This window comes from Salvelinus namaycush, chromosome 4, assembly GCF_016432855.1.
Source record: "Salvelinus namaycush isolate Seneca chromosome 4, SaNama_1.0, whole genome shotgun sequence".
Taxonomy (NCBI): domain Eukaryota; kingdom Metazoa; phylum Chordata; class Actinopteri; order Salmoniformes; family Salmonidae; genus Salvelinus; species Salvelinus namaycush.
In genome coordinates this window covers 22443449-22461597 of record NC_052310.1, presented here as the reverse complement: position 1 = coordinate 22461597, position 18149 = coordinate 22443449, and the positions used below count along the sequence as shown (strand labels likewise).

At 41.3% G+C, this 18149-nt stretch overlaps 2 protein-coding genes across 4 annotated transcripts; both read left to right on the top strand.

Annotated features, from left to right (window-relative positions):
• The first annotated feature begins 158 nt into the window (after positions 1-158).
• LOC120046319 (zinc finger protein 653-like) lies at positions 159-6018 on the top strand. Of its 3 annotated transcripts, none has more exons than XM_038991457.1 (10): positions 159-459; positions 686-723; positions 831-1142; positions 1252-1784; positions 1924-2098; positions 2244-2349; positions 2486-2597; positions 2778-2892; positions 3631-3730; positions 3952-6018. In XM_038991457.1, the coding sequence occupies exons 1-10, from the start codon at positions 164-166 to the stop codon at positions 4127-4129; spliced, it is 1965 nt and encodes a 654-aa protein (XP_038847385.1). In that variant the 5' UTR covers positions 159-163; the 3' UTR covers positions 4130-6018. The 3 variants fall into 3 exon arrangements, with proteins under 3 accessions (XP_038847385.1, XP_038847386.1, XP_038847387.1); XM_038991458.1 differs by having other exon boundaries at positions 2259-2349; positions 3952-6016; XM_038991459.1 differs by having other exon boundaries at positions 367-459; positions 573-723; positions 3952-6017.
• Positions 6019-10471: 4453 nt separating this feature from the next.
• On the top strand, positions 10472-16452 carry LOC120045533 (tetraspanin-1-like). The gene is made up of 7 exons (XM_038990436.1): positions 10472-10528; positions 12935-13150; positions 14825-14899; positions 15255-15362; positions 15536-15661; positions 16031-16123; positions 16323-16452. Exons 1-7 carry the CDS (start codon positions 10472-10474, stop codon positions 16380-16382), a joined length of 735 nt encoding a protein of 244 aa, XP_038846364.1. The 3' UTR covers positions 16383-16452.
• The last annotated feature ends 1697 nt before the right edge of the window (positions 16453-18149 follow it).

The following is an 18149-nucleotide window of genomic DNA, read 5'->3' as shown; positions in this document are numbered from 1 at the left end:
TCTTTGGCTATCTATCTACATGTATGAACTTGGCTTATCGTTGCTAAAAACGTTCTGCTCAATGCGTGATCTGCAAAGAACATTTTCGTTTCCCGCCAAGTGGTGTCACTTCCTGTAAGACAACTTCCGCTAGGAATGACAACAACAGACAGCTGTTGTCAAGATGGCGGATGGCTATGGAGGAGAAGAGGGTCCCCTGGACGCTGAAGAAGCCGGGGATCAAATAAAATCAATTTTGAGGCGTTGTAGAGGCCGTCCCAGGCTCACGGATTCTGACCGAGCACAAAGACGCCTCGAGTCCCGCAAGAAGTATGATGTTAGGCGAGTTTATCTTGGAGAATCTCACAAGGTTTGGAGTGAGCTTCGCCGGCGAACGAGTTTGAGTGACGCTGGACTTGCCGAGTACCTAATCCTGCTCAACTCCACGTACGGGGAGAGATACCAGCAAAAATACGGAGGGTATGTTTACGAATAATACATAAAATCAGAATATCAAACTAGATAGTAACTAATATTGTTTAGCTAGCTTATCCCCTCTCTCGTCCTCTGTTAAATGTGAGTCCTTTCCCCAGGCCACCTCCTTCAATCAATTGGGTTAGCTAGCTCGGGCTATCAACTCAATAGTGCTTAACGTTAACACCTTATCCTCATGCAATAACGTCATATTTATATTCCTGGCCGCTAGGAAGACAATCCCAGAAGTATGTACAAAACTGAAAAGAGGTAAGAAAGAACAACGCATTGTATCCACTTACCCATGAAGAAAAGTATCCCTACATGAGGGATTGATTGATACATTTATGTCACTGTTGATACTTATTTTCTTACAGGGAAAAATGAGAGAGTGTCCAGCCTTTGTAGCATGGTGACCTGGTACCAGGATCACTCCCAAACCTGCCCACATGAACCCCAGCTCAGAGCTCTGGAACCCCAACCTGGATTCTCCACCTCTGCTATCTGGCAGTGTGATGCTGACCATTCATTTGTGCAGCACCTCTCCTCGCCACCAAGAGGGACCAGTGAGCCTGAGATGGAGACAGAGACAGAGGAGGAAGTTGATAGTGACACAAGGACAGAGGATACCAGAGGAATCATGACCAGGAGGAGGAGGAGAGAGACAGATGCCCACAGACAGCTCACTGGTACATTCACATACTAATTTGGCTTTTAATTGCTTTGGGTCACATGTAATTGTATGGGAACCACTGATTTGACATAAACAAGGTAACCTGTATTTAAATGCATCTGTAGGAGGGGATTTGGAAGTGGCTGGAGCCCCGGTGACTATGGATCAGGTGGAGCAGGGCACAGCTCTCAGCCAGCTCCCAGAGATGGAGGCCCCATACAGGGACACTCCCTTAATGGAGCATCTCTCTGAGAATCAGTCTGTCTGGGAGATGGAGGTGGTGATGGAGGCAGGCAGACAGCAAGCCCAGGAGTCTGATGACGAGGAGACAGGTTACAATGCTGTAGGGGAGGACATCAACCCAAAGGAGGAGGTGGAAAACCTGAGAAGAGATGAAGGAGTGGGTACATCACAAGATGGCTATGAGTGTGTTGTAGTGACTGCATCCTTAACTGACAGACTGGACAAAGCCAATGAGCAGGACACCACACAGACAATGGGTGACACAGTTGGTGTAGACACTCAGACCAACCTCCATCCAGTCCCAGCCTCTATGCAGGTGCCTGGGCAAGGGGAGCTGTTTGATTCTCAGACACTACAGACTGTGGGGACCACCTGTGAGATACCAGACCAGCGAGGAACTCTGGATGGTTCTCAGGTAAAAAAAAAAAAAACTCATTAGTCATTTGTCTTGGAATTTTATCACAATCAAGTAGTTGTCGTCCCTGAAAGCACTGCCTTTATATAGTAATATTAACATGTAGCCTATCCTATGTCCCTCTCCCTGTCATTCGTAGCTGATCATCATCACTGGCCCCAGCTACGAGGCTTTGGCATCCGAGGGCATCCAGCTCAACATGGGGGGTGGAGACGTGGAGGAGGTCACATGCACTGTCATAGAGGGCGTGGCTTACAACCAAATGTGCCAGTCAGTGGCAGACTTTAGGACGACAGAGGAAGACTCCATCACAGGTACTGCTGGCAGAGTGTTTTAGTCTTTGCTTACACCGACAGACAATGCATTAGAATATGCTGTAATTGTTGTATATGCTGATTTAATGGATACTGACATTGACAAAAATCAATGATGAATAGCTTGCTATTCCAATGGTTTGAGATCTTTTTCTCTCAGGCCTGAGTGACAAGGAGCTGCTCCAGCCCAGTGTTGAGTCTCATGGCTTGGAGCCCACCTGTGAAAGGGAGCTACAGAGGGGCCTAAGCAGGTGAGTGGCCAGCATGGAGAATTATGGGGATCATATCTGTAGAGACAAATGTAGATGGACATGCTATTTTCATTCCCATCTTGACTTCCTCAGAGCACTTCTGTAGACAAGGGCATCACTCACTTTTCTATTTCAGATGTAGGAGGAGCAGACGAGGTCCTGTCATCGAGGCAGACGGAATGCTCAAGATGTTCCACTGTCCGTATGAAGGCTGTAGTCAAGTCTATGTAGCCATCAGCAGCTTTCAGGTAAATAGGCCCTTTTAGGCACTCTCCACTTCAGCTTTTGCCTTGATTTGGAACACCTTGACCTTGTAGTGCCATCAAGTTACGAATAAAGAAAATAAAAATGCACACATGTTGCTGTAACTACCATTTCATGCTGTGATTCATAATATGTACTTTTTGTTCTTTGTATGTTCCCTGCAGAACCATGTGAATCTGGTTCACAGGAAGGGGAGGACCAAGGTGTGCCCCCACCCCGGCTGTGGCAAGAAGTTCTATCTGTCCAACCACCTGCATCGCCACATGATCATCCACTCAGGTGGGCACAAACAACTCTAAATCTGGGCTATACTGATTTACTGTACAGTGGCGCATGAGCTAGTAGTAATGTATTCATATTTATCCTGCTATGACATGTACTATATAATGCAGCTTTGAATGTCAACCCATCTCTAAAGCTAATGGTTTTGACCGTATGGAACTTTACTGGGTGATGCTTCACAATCGCTTCTCATCTAACCGTGCTGCCCGTGAAATGATTGCTAACCTGGTTGTAAAATCACCCAACTTTACACTGGTCTGTAGAATGGCCATGTAGAATTACCAAATACAATGGCTGTTAAATACACGGACTGCTTTCGCAAAAATGTCTAATGGGGATTCTGAACCACTTCCAAATAAAATCTAATTGATGAGCGCCCCAATCAGCAGAGAGGCTATATGAGTTGTGAGCTGTCCTGACGACTCAACATTACAAGCATCTGAATTCTGCACCTCCAGGCCGTGCCCAAGCCCAACTAACTTTGTCCCTTAATTTTTGAACTTAGTTTGTCGCAGTTGCCGTACTCCCGCACATTGACTCGGTACTGGTACCCCCTTTATATAGCCTCGTTATTGTTTATTTAGTAAATATTTTCTTAACTCAATTTCTTGAACTGCATTGTTGATTAAGGGCCTGTAAGTAAGTATTTCACGGTAAGGTCTACACTTGTTGTATTCGGCGCATGTGACAAATAAAATTTGATTTGATTAGAATTTTTCATCAAACTTTGTGTAGGAGTCCGAGACTTCATCTGTGAAACATGTGGGAAATCGTTCAAAAGGAAGAATCACTTGGAGGTTCACCGGCGCATGCACACAGGAGAGACGCCCCTTCAGTGAGTGAAACACTTTGATCACTCAAGTTTTTACTCCCAGACGGTTTATTTCATTTTCTCTACACATTTTATATTTTGGTTTTGTACAATATATGCAATTTTGTCTCACAAACAGAAATGACTACATTGCACTCCTAAAAATACTTTCTGCAGATTAGAATCATCTTGCGTTTTTCCCCTTCATCTCGTCTTCCTCCTCCACCCCTCTACCTCTTCTGCAGGTGTGAGATCTGTGGGTACCAGTGTCGCCAGCGAGCATCTCTCAACTGGCACATGAAGAAACACACCCCCGAGGCCCACTACAACTTCACCTGCGAACACTGTGGCAAGAGGTTTGAAAAGCTTGACAGTGTTAAGTTCCACAAGTTAAAAAGCCACCCAGACAAACAGGCAATGTAAGGCGCAGTGCTGCTGGAATGTGCACTAAATATCAACTGGTCAGGGCCAGACCAGAAAGTGACTGAATCTGTCGACACAAAGAACAAGAGAAGAAGAGTGCCCGTAGAGACTGGTATGCCCGTTTGGGGAAAGAGCAGCTCTTTTGAATGAACATTGCTTAGACTCGCTCACTATAATGGACTTTAGACCCTGCTCTCAAAGCTGTGCTGGACACAGCCTTTTTAGAGCTCACAGAGGCAGCCTAGCTGTTGATATAGTATATTTCAGCACAGTTGTTTACATAATGTGCTGTACGCCTCTAAACCATACTGTCTCTATACCATATTATTAACATATCCATAGATTCTCTCTTTTTATTCACTTTTATACACTTGTCATCCACAGTTGTAATGTACTTGTTGGAAAATAGTTTTTTTGTTTTGTTGTTAATGCTTGTCTTCTCACGTCAATACATGAACTGATGACTGCTGGTAAAATGCCAAAACTAACAACTTACATATTCATGGGGAAATCATGGGGAAATTATGTGTTGTCACATAAGTGGGCTGCCTACATTGAAGTAGAGAATTGGCCATTTCTGTCATTGACCTGACCAAGGAGTACCGGTAGTCTTTTTGTGTGAAAGTCTTGCATCATCTTTCAGGTCTGTCTGTTGAACTGTGTGTCTATGAACAGAGTGATGTTGTATTGTGGTTCTAAAATGGCTAATGTAGTTTTTGAAAACCTCTTTTTCTAAAGATCCAAAGCAGAATCGCTAATTTATAGTTGTTCTTTTCCTGTTTTCTGTATTACTGAAATTATCAATGTAAAATATGTGAATATGACCCAAATAGATTATGTACATATTTATGGAAGAGACATTTGTTTGAGACAAATGTAATATAAAAAAGGAGTATTGTATTGGTGTTTGGGATTGTCTGATGTGGCAAGGAAAGGCATAATGTGAGTGTTGTCACACTGACACACACAAGGAACTGGCAAACATATTTTCAGTGCATGGTGGGATGAATATAAGACACATCAGGTATGTCACCAATGGCTGGTATGACAAATGTTCTAAATAATTTAATTGTTGAGTAAGTCAAGGTACTTGAATACTAATGCTCTAACCTGATCATTCGACTTGAGCTGGTCATTAGACTTGAGCTAAAATCATATACTCACCACAATACTGTATTAATGTAACTGTCCAGTGTTTCCATATTTCTATTAAATATGACATAGGGTAATTAATTACAATATAATTGAAATAGTTTTACTTCCAATTTCTTTTAAGTATTTTCAAAAGCAGTTTTTCTGTGTTGGAATGACATCACCCTCTGAGGAAATACAAGCATTTTTGAAACGGTCCGTTTGAGATACAAGATTGAGGTAGGTTTTATTTAAGTGGGTTTTTTTTCTCCAATTTATGCTTTGGCCACACAAGCATAGGATGAGTCAACAATGTTATTTGGGTATGAGTTAACAGAATATTAACTTTTAAAAGTTAGATTTTCAATGGTCAGTTACTTAAGGTTAATGTTGAAAAATAGATAGGCAGTGAAATTGTCAATTCACAGAAGCTTGCGACTCCATAAGGTTCTGTTTCAACAGGCACTGTTTCAACTTGTAGGATACTGTTTGATTGCTTATCCTCGAAGGCAGTGAATTGAAAAATCTAAGTTAATCTGGTTATTATACGTTTATTCCAATTTACCACCTCCAAATTCCTCCATCACTGTCACTCTTGGGTATTTTTAAAGCTCAACCCAGATTCCTGCATGATTGTGGAAGTCTACATTTCATTAGAGGCTGTCATAGGAAGACTTAGGTCATCTGAGCAAATTTCTAAGCAAGAGAAACATTCCGACTGATGAATTATCCTATGTCTGCAAAACAATGACTTCAATGGAACTGACAGTCAGGTCTTTATAGTATGTTAATTAAATCTAAAATTTTCTTAAAAATCCATAGATATATTCTTTCTCTGCTTCCATACCATTCACGTCTCCAAAAGCCCACTTTAATATACAGTGATGCCACAGGTAAAAATGGTGATAGAAGAATGTGCTTATGCCTATGTGTATGTAGCTGTAACATTGCTGTGACACTCCCACAGGTGGGACTTCTGCTCCACAGGGAAGTGAGCTCCTTGCCTCTGAAACCTGCCTCCCACCTGTTTGCCTCAGCACGCCCCCTCCCTCACTGTTTATAACCAACCTGCAGCCACCGAGAAGCACAGGAAGAGAACGAGAGAGTTTGTGTGTAGAAGAGAGAAAAACGCAGTACAGGTCACTCTCCGAGGACACAGGTAAATTAGCCAGTTTACTGACTCCCACATTCGCTCTCCATCACCCCAGTGAAGGTAAGGCCCAGACTCTCTCTGAGTCTCAACGAAACCTGTTGTACCACTCCACTGTAGGGTAGACTATTGTAAATGAGAATAACAAGGGTTTACTCATCTGGTTGTTGAAAATGCTCCATAGAGTAGTAATTTGATGTTGTGTTTTATATTCTCCTGTAGTCAGGTGCACTGACAACAATTCATTATTTGTTCCACTCCTGAGACCTTGACTCAAGCCTGTAATTATTCCTCTCTATAACCAGGTTTCCATCCAACCGTTTAAGGCAAGTAAAGTAATGTCGGATAAAAAAAATGTCACAGGCCTAATGGCAACATAACATTTTTCGGTAAACTTTTCAAAATGTCGACAAAACAACATACGCTAGACAAGGTGAGACCTTTTTATGTCGGTAAAATAAATTATGCGAGAAATGTAGGTGGAAACGCTTTTATGCGCAAATATTGATATAATAATCATCATATCGAAGTAAATTTGGGAGTCACGCGATGACTTGTAGTCCCCCACTACGATTTGTCGGGAAAGCATGAACTGTATTAGGTTACAGATTAAATCAATTATGAATTTAACAGGGTGGTGATAGTGAAAGGTGTTGAGCTTGATGCGCCTTCCCAATAAATATCGAGGGTCTTATTATGGTGACATGATAATCGATGCTTTGCTGCCGTTTAATTTTTATTTATTTATTTATTTTTAATCTCGCTCTTTTGTCCATAATAATCTCATACGTACACTTTAGCACTTGCCAATACCAGAGTGGACAAATTTACTATAGAGCCCCACAATGGAGGCGTCATAATACCCATAAAAACTAGCAGTCAAACAGGGAAATGGTTCCAATTGTTTTTACACCATTCATTTTTCCCCACAGGGGATTTTTAGAAACACTTGCTTCATGCTGTGGTACTTTATGTAGCCCAAGGCACTTTTTTTGTGAGAAAACCATCAGTAGAGTTGAAAATGGGATGGAAACCGATTTAACTGCAAAGTATATGTTTATATGCACTACGTTGCATAGCCTTTTATCTGCAGCAAGCCAATTTGATGGAAACACATCTCTGCTGGGAAAATGTGCATAGTTTTTAAACACACATTTTAGAATATTCTAATAAATCTGTCACCAATTGGATGGAAACATAGCTCATGACATCCTTTTAGATTTGTCCAGTGTTTAGAGTTTTAGCACGCTCAGCTCAGACAGAGAGTCTGACAAAGGGTTGTCTCTGTGAGTGAATTACTGTGTATACTCTTTCTGACAATTATTTAGATTTGTCCTTATGGAATGGAATATTTTCATGTATTACCATTAAGCCAAAAAAAACATTACTCAAAGGACTACCCTTGGGCTCATGAGGAAACCCACCTTCAACAATGTAATTCTTCATACATTTGAAACTTTCCCATTTTGGAGTAGACTACATGTTAGGAATTGTCATTGAACCATAATAGGCTAACTGTTACACGGGAAGACAGCTGACTGAGATAAAGCTTTGATAAATATGATGTCTATACTTTCTTTCCTCTAGTCGTTAATTGGCATGTTCGTCAACAGACATTTGCTATCTTGATCATCATTCCAGGAAATGTTTGTCACCTGGTGTGTCCCCACTGGCTTCCTTGTGGATGAATTCATTATCCTAGTCTTCATGACTGAATACCACATTACTCCTAACATGATATCAACAAAGCTATGCCACTCACTGTGTCATATTATTCAGCAGCTTAAAGAATACTTTCCTGAAATTCACCTGATCATTGTAGCTATTGATTTCGTTTTTACGTTACTCTTGTCTAAATTATGTTCTTGTTTAGCTGCTTTGTGTTTATTACATTTTAATTTTCAAAGCATGTAAAGTCCTAAGGGCCATAGCTACTGTATATTATACTCACATTCGTGTTGCATTTGCCTTTTAAACAAGGGTAAATAACAGTGTTAATTTATTTTTCAAAACATGAAAGGACCAATATTATGTCGACTCATTACAATACAGTGCCCTGAGGTTGTAATTCACTGTCTAGCTCAAAATGGCAGTCCTCAACATTTCTGTTGGTGTCTTTGTACTGTGTGTTGATGGCTCCTGGCTGGGATGTTTTGTTAGTCATTTGCATGTGAATGTGGTTGTTATACATCACCAGGCTAACTATGGACTCCGCTGTTGCCTATGGCTTTGTGAAGGCAGAAGATGAGTGGCCACTTGCAGGAAAAACTCTGTGAATGAAAGAGGGAAAACCAATTCAGGATATGTTGCTATGCGCCCTCTGGACCCTTCATGTGATTAACCTGATGCTCATGGCTAAACATTGACACATTGATAAACATCCTGACGTTTAGCATCCGTCTCTCAGTACTTGTACTGTATGCCGATGCCATTTCACTTTCTAAGTACACTATCTGGGACCGTATAAGAAAACACATTATTATGGATACTTTAATCAGAAAATCAGAAAAAAAATGATATGCATGTCAGTCAGAAACTCCCTGACAGAGTTCACTGTCACACTACTGGTGTTACTGTTCTGTTATTGCTGTTATTAAGAGTACAGTACAAACTAGCTGTCGTTTAGTCACTCAATCACTGTTCCCATCGTATGGGGTCATATGCAGTCAGACACACTAGGGACAGACAGTCATAAACACACATAGTGGTAAAGGGCACCACATGGGGTCATAAAACAGAGCAGGATGAGATGATCCACAGATGGTTTAACTAGCAAAACGGGACAGGACATAAACCTGCTGTGTGTGTGTGTGTGTGTGTGTGTGTGTGTAATGGGCTCCTGTGTTTTAATAGGCCCCTGATTGACACTGAGGGCAAGGAAGATAAAGTTCCTTACAATTTCCTTGTACAGCCTGGACAGGTAATGGACACTGTTCTCATCTGAATAGCAGACCATGTTGAACATTTTGATAGTTTTCTTGTAATTAGATGTCTTTTGCATTGAACATTTAGTGGCCCCAGGTGGAAAAGGGTTTTCAGACATCAAGTGAATTACTGTGTATACTCTTTCTGACAATTAGGCTTTGGGACTGGTCTACCTCTTGTAATTTTTTTTAACCTGTTTAGGGGCCAATTCATTTGTTATGGGGCCCATTTAAATGAAAATACAGTGGGACATGCTGCCTTGTCATTGGACTTCCCTTAATAATTCTAAAGCAAAGGCTCACTTATTAACTATTGTTGGTGTTGGGAAAGTGGACTGTACAGTAAATGTCATATGACATTAGTAAAAAAATAAATATTAAAAAGCAAGGGCGCTCTTGACTGTTCAAGGACGATATGGTGATAGGGAGGATAAGTTAAGTGGCTGGTGTTTTTCCCCACTCCTTCCTTCCTGCGTCTTACTGTAGATGACAAAGGGCTGGTTTCCTGCTAACAAGTCAGAGACAGCAAACAGCATCAGGGATTGTGTAGAACTGTTAATCCGTCACCTAATTAGCCAGACATAACAACTCATTGCAAATGGCACGGAACAACTCTGTGCTAAAGTAGTAGAGAAATGCTTTGTCTCTGTTGTTTGACAGAATATATATTTGCTTCCTTAGTGACTGATTGTGTCTACAAAACCATAACTCTCACCTTCCAATATCATTCAATATGAGTCAAAAGTTTTTTTCAGGAGGTGTAGAAAGGTTCCTGGTGTAAAGTTTGCAAGATAAGATTGACCAAAACCCTCAACATACAATTTACAAAATGTAATTGATAAATAACATAAGAAGTCCATCATTTAGCTGTTATGTTAAGATAATACTTCCCAAATGAATTAAAGAGAACATTTGGTCATTATGCTCCCTCCTCTAAACAGGCCTATAGACAGTAGGCTACAGACATAGGCAGTAGATTTAGTTCAGACATTTGACCTCTGATCTCATCTTAATGATTCAGAAGTCTCATAGAATTTCTAAACATTCTCATCATTACCATAGATGATTATTCATAACAATGTTCCCTTTCTCACCCTTTTACCCTTATTTTCTTCCAGGCAGAAGAATTCATCAAGAATGGGTTGCTTCGGATTTCTCAAAGTCACGATGTTTGTCTTTAATGGCATCATCTTTGTAAGTTGGAGATGTTTTCATCTTTTTGAGTAAATTATTGATGATAATAGCAACGGAGTTCAGTTATGCTTCACAATAATGAATCTGCAGGCAATCTGAACACTCCTTATCAATCCTTATCATTTACCACTCCTTATCCTTATTCTGTGTCCCAGAAAAACCTAATCTAAATTGCAATGTGAAAAAATTATGAGAACATGGAACAAAAGGACAGACATTTGTTGTGGTTTTACTACTTTTTATGACACAGACATGTCATTTTGGACCACATAAATAAGATTAGGCACAGAGTAGAGTAGTGTGATGTGCTGCAAGGTAAATGCAGCATGAATGTCAGAGAATGTGAAGGAGCTATTAAATAAATAAATCATTTTACTGTAAAATACCTATGTAGACATAAAAAATGAAAAGAGAAATGTAGAACGTATTCATATCTCTTGACTTTTTTCACATTTTGTTGTTACAGCCCGAATTCAAAATGGATTAAATCAATAAAAAATCTCACCCATCGACACAATACCCCATAATAACAAACTGAAAACATGCTTTTAGAAATTTGCCAATTTATTGAAAATGAAATACAGAAATATCTCATTTACATCCACTACCATTCAAACGTTTGGGATCACTTAGAAATGTCCTTGTTATTGAAAGAAAAGCACTTTTTTTGTCCATTAAAATAATATCAAATTGATCAGAAATACAGTGTAGACGTTGTAAATGACTATTGTAGCTGGAAACGGCTGATTTTTAATGGAATATCTACATAGGTGTACAGAGGCCCATTATCAGCAACCATCCCTCCTGTGTTCCAATGGCACGTTGTGTTAGCTAATCCAAGTTTATCATTTTAAAAGGCTAATTGATCATTAGAAAACCCTTTTGCAATTATTTCAGCACAGCTGAAAAATGTTCTGATTTAAAGAAGCAATCAACTGGCTTTAGACTAGTTGAGTATCTGGCGCATCAGCATTTGTGGGTTCAATTACAGGCTCAAAATGGCCAGAAACAAAGCACTAACTCCTTGAATAACTCCCAGCATTGATTATGCAAGAATGGGCTACCATCAGTCAGGATGTGGCCCAGAAGTTAACTGACAGCATGCCAGGGCGGATTGCAGAGGTCTTGAAAAAGAAGGGTCAACACTGCAAATATTGACTCTTTGCATTAACTTCAAAAGTCTTTGACACTTATGAAATGCTTGTAATTATACTTCAGTATTCCATAGTAACATCTGACAAAAATATCTAAAGACACTGAAGCAGCAAACTTTGTGAAAATTAATATTTGTGTCATTCTCAAAACTTTTGGCTTTGACTGTAGGAAGAAACCCAGTTGTCTATATAAGGTCCCACAGTTAACAGTATATGTCAGAGCATAAACCTTACCATGAAGTCCAAGAAACTCTCCGAGATAGATGCATCATCACAAGTCTATCTGGGGAAGGGTATAAAACTATTTCAAGACTGGTGAAAGTTTCCAAGAGCACAGTGGTCTCCATAAATATGGGACTACTCAGAATCTGCCTAGAGCTTGCCGTCCGACCAAAATGAACAACCGGGCAAGGACCTTGGTCAGGGAGGTGACCAAGAACCCAATGACCACTCTGACAGAACTACAGTGTTCCTTGGCTGAGAACCTGCCAGAGGGATAAGTCTCCACAGCACTTCACCAATCTGGGCTTTATGGGTGATTGGCAAAACAGAAGGCACTCCTGAGAAAAAGGCACATGACAGCACGCCTGGAGTGAAAGACTCTTTGAGATCATCAAACAAAAGATTCTGTGGTCTGATGAGATAAAAATGTACTTATTTGGCCTGAATGCAAAGCACTATGTCTGGAGAAAGCCAGGCACAGCTCATCACCCATCTAACACCATCTCTACCGTGAAGCATGGTGGTGGAAGCATTATGCTATGGGGATGCTTTTCAGCGGCAGGGACTGGAAGACTGGTAAGGTTAGAGGGAACAATGAATGGAGCCTAATACAGGCAAATCCTTAATGTGAACCTGCTTCAGATGTGCAAACGACCTTAGACTGGGGTGAAGATTTACATTCCAACAGGACCATGACCCCAAGCATACACCCAAAGCAATATGAATATGATTATGAAGAATAGAATATATGAAAGTCCTAAAGTGGCCCAGCCAAAGTATTGACTCAAGTGTGTGAATACTTACATACAGTAAATGGGATTTCTGTATGTAGATGGGTGAGGGGAAAATAAATGTAATCCATTTTGAATTCTGGCTGTAACAAAACCAAATGTGGAATAAGTCAAGGGGCATGAATACTTTCAGAAGGCACTGTATGTGCATGTTAGGTAAGACACAAAGGGCAGCAGTTGATGTGGTCTTCATTGAATTAATGGAAACCACCCAACAATGCTATGCTCTCTTCCCCCAGTTGGCGGGCGCTGCCATCCTGGGTGTGGGGATCTGGGTGAAGGTGGACAGCGGCTCGATCCTGGGGTTCCTCAAGGTTATAAAAGACGCTCCGGCGGAGATGAACCAGATCCTAAACGTGGGATACCTGTTGATTGCTGTGGGGGCAGTGCTGCTGATCGTAGGTTTCCTGGGCTGCTGTGGCGCCATGAAGGAGAGCAGGTGTATGCTGCTCATTGTAAGTCACCTCAAACATGAGCTATTCGTTATATGTGCTATGTTGTCACCAATGTGATTGACAATGACTCAGTCAACAAGCTTGATTATCAAGCTCCTCATCTCTCCTTTTCAGACTTTTCTACAGTAGAGTAGGTAGCTACACTGATAAATGCAACAATTTCAAAGATGTTACTGACTTACAGTTCATATAAGGAAATCAGTCAATTGAAATCAATTCGTTAGGCCCTAATCTATGGATTTCACATGACTGGGAATACAGATATGCATCAGTTGGTCACAGATACCTAAAAAGAAAAGGCGTGGATCAGAAAACCAGTCAGTATCTGGTGTGACCACCTTTTCCCATTTGTAGGTGACAACTACTTCGCATATACATTTTTTTCTCCCCAATTTTGTGTTTTCCAAATCCAATTCCCGTGATATGCAATTCCTGTACGGATTCTCCAAAACACGACCCGTCTCGCTTAACCCGGAGGCCAGCCGCACCAATGTGTCGGAGGCTCGAATCGAACCCGGATCTGTAGTGACGCCTCTAGCACTGCGATGCAGTGCATTAGACTGCTGCGCCACTCGGGAGGCCCTTCCTTCGCATAGAGTTGATCAGGCTGTGGAATGATGTCCCACTCCTCTTAAATGGCTGTGCAAAGTTGCTGGATATTGGCGGGAACTGGAACAAGCTGTCGTACACGTCTATCCAGAGCATCCCAAACGTGCTTAATGGTTGACATGTCTGATGAGTATGCAGACCATGGAAGAACTGGGACATTTTCAGCTTCCAGGAATTTTGTACAGATCCTTGCGACATGGGGCTGTGCATTATCATGCTAAAACATTAGGTGATGGCGGCAGATGAATGGCACAACAATGGGCCTCAGGATCTCGTCACAGTATCTCTGTGCATTCAAATTTCCATCGATAAAACGCAATTGTGTTTGTTGTCCGTAGCTATGCCTGCCCATACCATAACCCCACCGCCACCATGGGGCACTCTGTTCACAACGTTGACATCAGCAAACTGCTCGCCCACATGACGCCATCTGCCCGGTACAGTTGAAACCGGGATTTACAGTTGAAACCGAGAAGTATGAAGAGCATACTCCTCCAGCATGCCAGTGGCTATTAAAGAGGAGCATTTGCACACTGAAGTTGGTTATGATGCCAAACTGCAGTCGGGACAAGACCCTGGTGAGGACGACGAGCATGCAGTGTGCAAGCACTTAAAAAACAATTCCAGACAAGGACATGGGGGGAACAGAGGGTTAAATACACAACATGTAATGATGGAATTGAAACCAGGTGTGTGGGCAGACAAGACAAAACAAATGGAAAATGAAAAGTGGATCGATGATGGCTAGAAGACCGGTGACGTCGACCGCCGAACACCGCCAAACAAGGAGAGGAACCGACTTCAGTCGAAGTCGTGACAAATGCTTACTAACAGGGATGTAAACAAATTTCTGCACAAAATCTGAGAGAAATAAGCTTTTTGAACATATGGAACATTTCTGGGATCTTTTTATTTCAGCTCATGAAACATGAGACAAACTTTACATGTTGTGTTTTATATATTTGTTCAGTATATATGAAATGTGTGTAAATGCACTGTAATCGGTTTTCTCAGTCCAACCACTCAATCTCTCTTTCTTATTGTCTCCTTTTCCTCTTTTTCTAGTTCTTTCTGATTGTGTTGGTGTTGTTCATTGCAGAGGTGGCTGGAGCAGTGGTTATCCTGATGTTTAAACCCTTGGTAAGCGTACATAGAGCTCATTCACTCTCCTCATATTGCTAAAGGGGGTTACAGACTGTCTGTGGAGAATTTGATGAAAAGACTAGACTCTTAGAAAAAAAGGGTGCTATCTAGAATCTAAAAGGGTTCTTTGGCTGTTCCTATAGGAGAACCCTTTGAAGAACCCCTTTTGGTTCCAGGTAGAACCCCTTTGGTTCCAGGTAGAACTCTTTTGGGTTCCCTTTCCACAGAGGGTTCAACATAGAACCCTTTTGGGTTCTACCTGGAACAAAAAGAGTTCTCCTATGGGGGCAGCTGAAAAACCCTTTTGGAACCGTTTTTTCTAAGAGTGTGTGATTTGTGTTATGTCTTTCAGGCAGGTCAATTGATTGAGAAACTGGGCACCAAAGTGGTTCAGAACATTAGGAAGGACTATGGAGAAAATGCAGACGTCACCGCTCTCTGGAATGTTACTATGGATACGGTACTTTACAATATCTTGCCGGCCTGTTTTAATACCTTGGAAATAAGATGTTAGGCCTGCAAATAATGTCTCAAATAACATTATGTAATTTATATTTGCTTGTGTATTAGAAATCTTATTCAGTTTAGTCAACAGAATTGTTCTAATAAGATCTGTCTCTGTGTCCACTCTAGCTAAAGTGCTGTGGATTCTACAACTATACAGACTTCACTGACTCTCCATTTGAAAAATACACCCATCTCTATCCTCAACAGTGCTGCCACAGTGCTGATTTCAGCTCTTGTGATGGTACAAGTGCTGTATGTTAAGTTCATGTTAAGTATCCCTATATTTCAGTTATTACGGTGATATCACTGTTATTAGTACGCCTGCGCAGTAGTATAACTGTTGATGGAACTGGCCTGAGTGTAATGGTGACGATGTACGGTGAAGTAAACCTTGTTCAACTGGAACCTAGTCGTTGTGTCATTTTGAGTTAACACTGTAGTCAGTGCGGATCCAAACTTGGTACGAGCTCTGAACTCATCACCTCAACAAGTTAATCACGCTCCATCCATACTCAAACTCATCAATGGAAGGCCCATTTGAGAATGTAACACACTTTACTGTTGGACACCCAGTGGCCTCACCTGTCTAAATAACTGTATTACATTTGTGTGTCCCCACAGACAATCATCGGCTGCTTCCCAAAGCTTATGCAACTGATTGATGAAAACACTATTGTCATTGTGGCAGTGGCATTGGGAATCGCTGCTCTTGAGGTACTGTTGACTCCTTCCCTCCCTCTGTCTATTTCAAGGTCACATTCTCTTTAGTTTTGAAATACCACAAATGTAAATGTAGATGCTTTGATGCAAATTCAACCAAAATAATGTGATGTTGTGTTCAGTTTCGTACAGTGGGCTTTGTTTAAAAGTATAGCATAACCAAAGCATTTATTTACTGTTCCTGTTTCCCTAGATATTGGCGATGGTTGTCTCCATGACTTTGTACTGCATAATAGGCTCAAAGAGTGACTGACTGAAAACCAATGGAGGGAGGGCCATAGAGACATCTGCCTGGATGGCATCTCTGGACCCTCCTTAGGACAACTACAGGGATGGATGCATAAGAATCTCTGAAATCACCAAGGCTGAAGAGAAATCTAAGGAAGCTTTGTGATAAGGATAGGCGCCCCACCACTGAGCCAGTTTAAATTAAATCCTGTACGAGATTATTGGATATGGGAAAATGTCTATTTGTATTGAAATCTTTTATTGTATACATATTTCACCTGAAAATGATGCTGTCTTACATTTAGATTGAAGCAATACATTGCGTCCTATGTTCATTCCACTCTGCACAGTATCAATAAGGTTTATATTAAAATAACATTATCAATTCACTGTCAGGAAATATATATATGTGCCACTTTTTATAATTTTATTAATTGATTTTCTACAGATGCTACATGCTCTGGAGAATGAATAAAAAGGTTGCAACTTGCAACGTTCTGAAAATAAGTTTAACTGATTTATTGCATTGTAACTATTGTATAATGGCAATGTTTTTAAATTACGTTTAACTCACTTACGTTTAACTCACGTGTCTCTGCAGGCCAACTCCCGACGGACGTCCCCAAGTCAATCACACTTCTGTGAAATCAAACTGTCCACTTAGGAAGCAACACTGATTGTTGCACATTTGCACATTTGTGGCCTGCTGGAGGTCATTTTGCAGGGCTCTGGCAGTGCTCCTCCTTGCACAAAGGCGGAGGTAGCGGTCCTGCTGCTGGGTTGTTGCCCTCCTACGGCCTCCTCCACGTCTCCTGATGTACTGGCCTGTCTCCTGGTAGCGCCTCCATGCTCTGGACACTACGCTGACAGACACAGTAAACCTTCTTGCCACAGCTCGCATTGATGTGCCATCCTGGATGAGCTGCACTACCTGAGCCACTTGTGTGGGTTGTAGACTCCGTCTCATGCTACCACTAGAGTGAAAGCACCGCCAGCATTCAAAAGTGACCAAAACATCAGCCAGGAAGCATAGGAACTGAGAAGTGGTCTGTGGTCACCACCTGCAGAATCACTCCTTTATTGGGGGTGTCTTGCTAATTGCCTATAATTTCCACCTTTTGTCTATTCCATTTGCACAACAGCATGTGAAATTTATTGTCAATCAGTGTTGCTTCCTAAGTGGACAGTTTGATTTCACAGAAGTGTGATTGACTTGGAGTTACATTGTGTTGTTTAAGTGTTCCCTTTATTTTTTTGAGCAGTGTAGTTCAATCTGTGTGGTGTCTATCTGCTGTTGGAAATTCTTTCTTTAGTGTCTTCAGAAAGGAAGCAAAACGGAGATTCACCACAGAACAGAGTTACTAAACCCAGAGGCGCAACATCGCGAGACTTGCGAAACGCTTGCGAAACAGACAACCGACCAGGCCGGGGTTTGTGGTTTAAAAAGTTAATGAGAGAAGTGAAATATAAAGGCACAACGTAGTTTCGAGGCAATGTCTTAAGTAGTTGAACATGTTATTACTCCAACCTCGTGAAAGTGACAAACTGACACGTTTTCATTTTCGTCCAAAAACTTTAAGGAGTGCATTTGATTTTGACGGCCTGCACATGCGCAGTTTGGCGCGAGACGACCGTTAGAGCCGATGACGTTTTCTATGCATGAGTTTAGCTAGCAACGTCGCCATGACATCGCCTACAAGTGTGATCGGGGATTTCTATTGGAGAAGCAGTTTTAGCCTTTCTTCATACTGTACTGGTTTTGACCGCAGTGGGTTGTGACTGGACCGAAAAT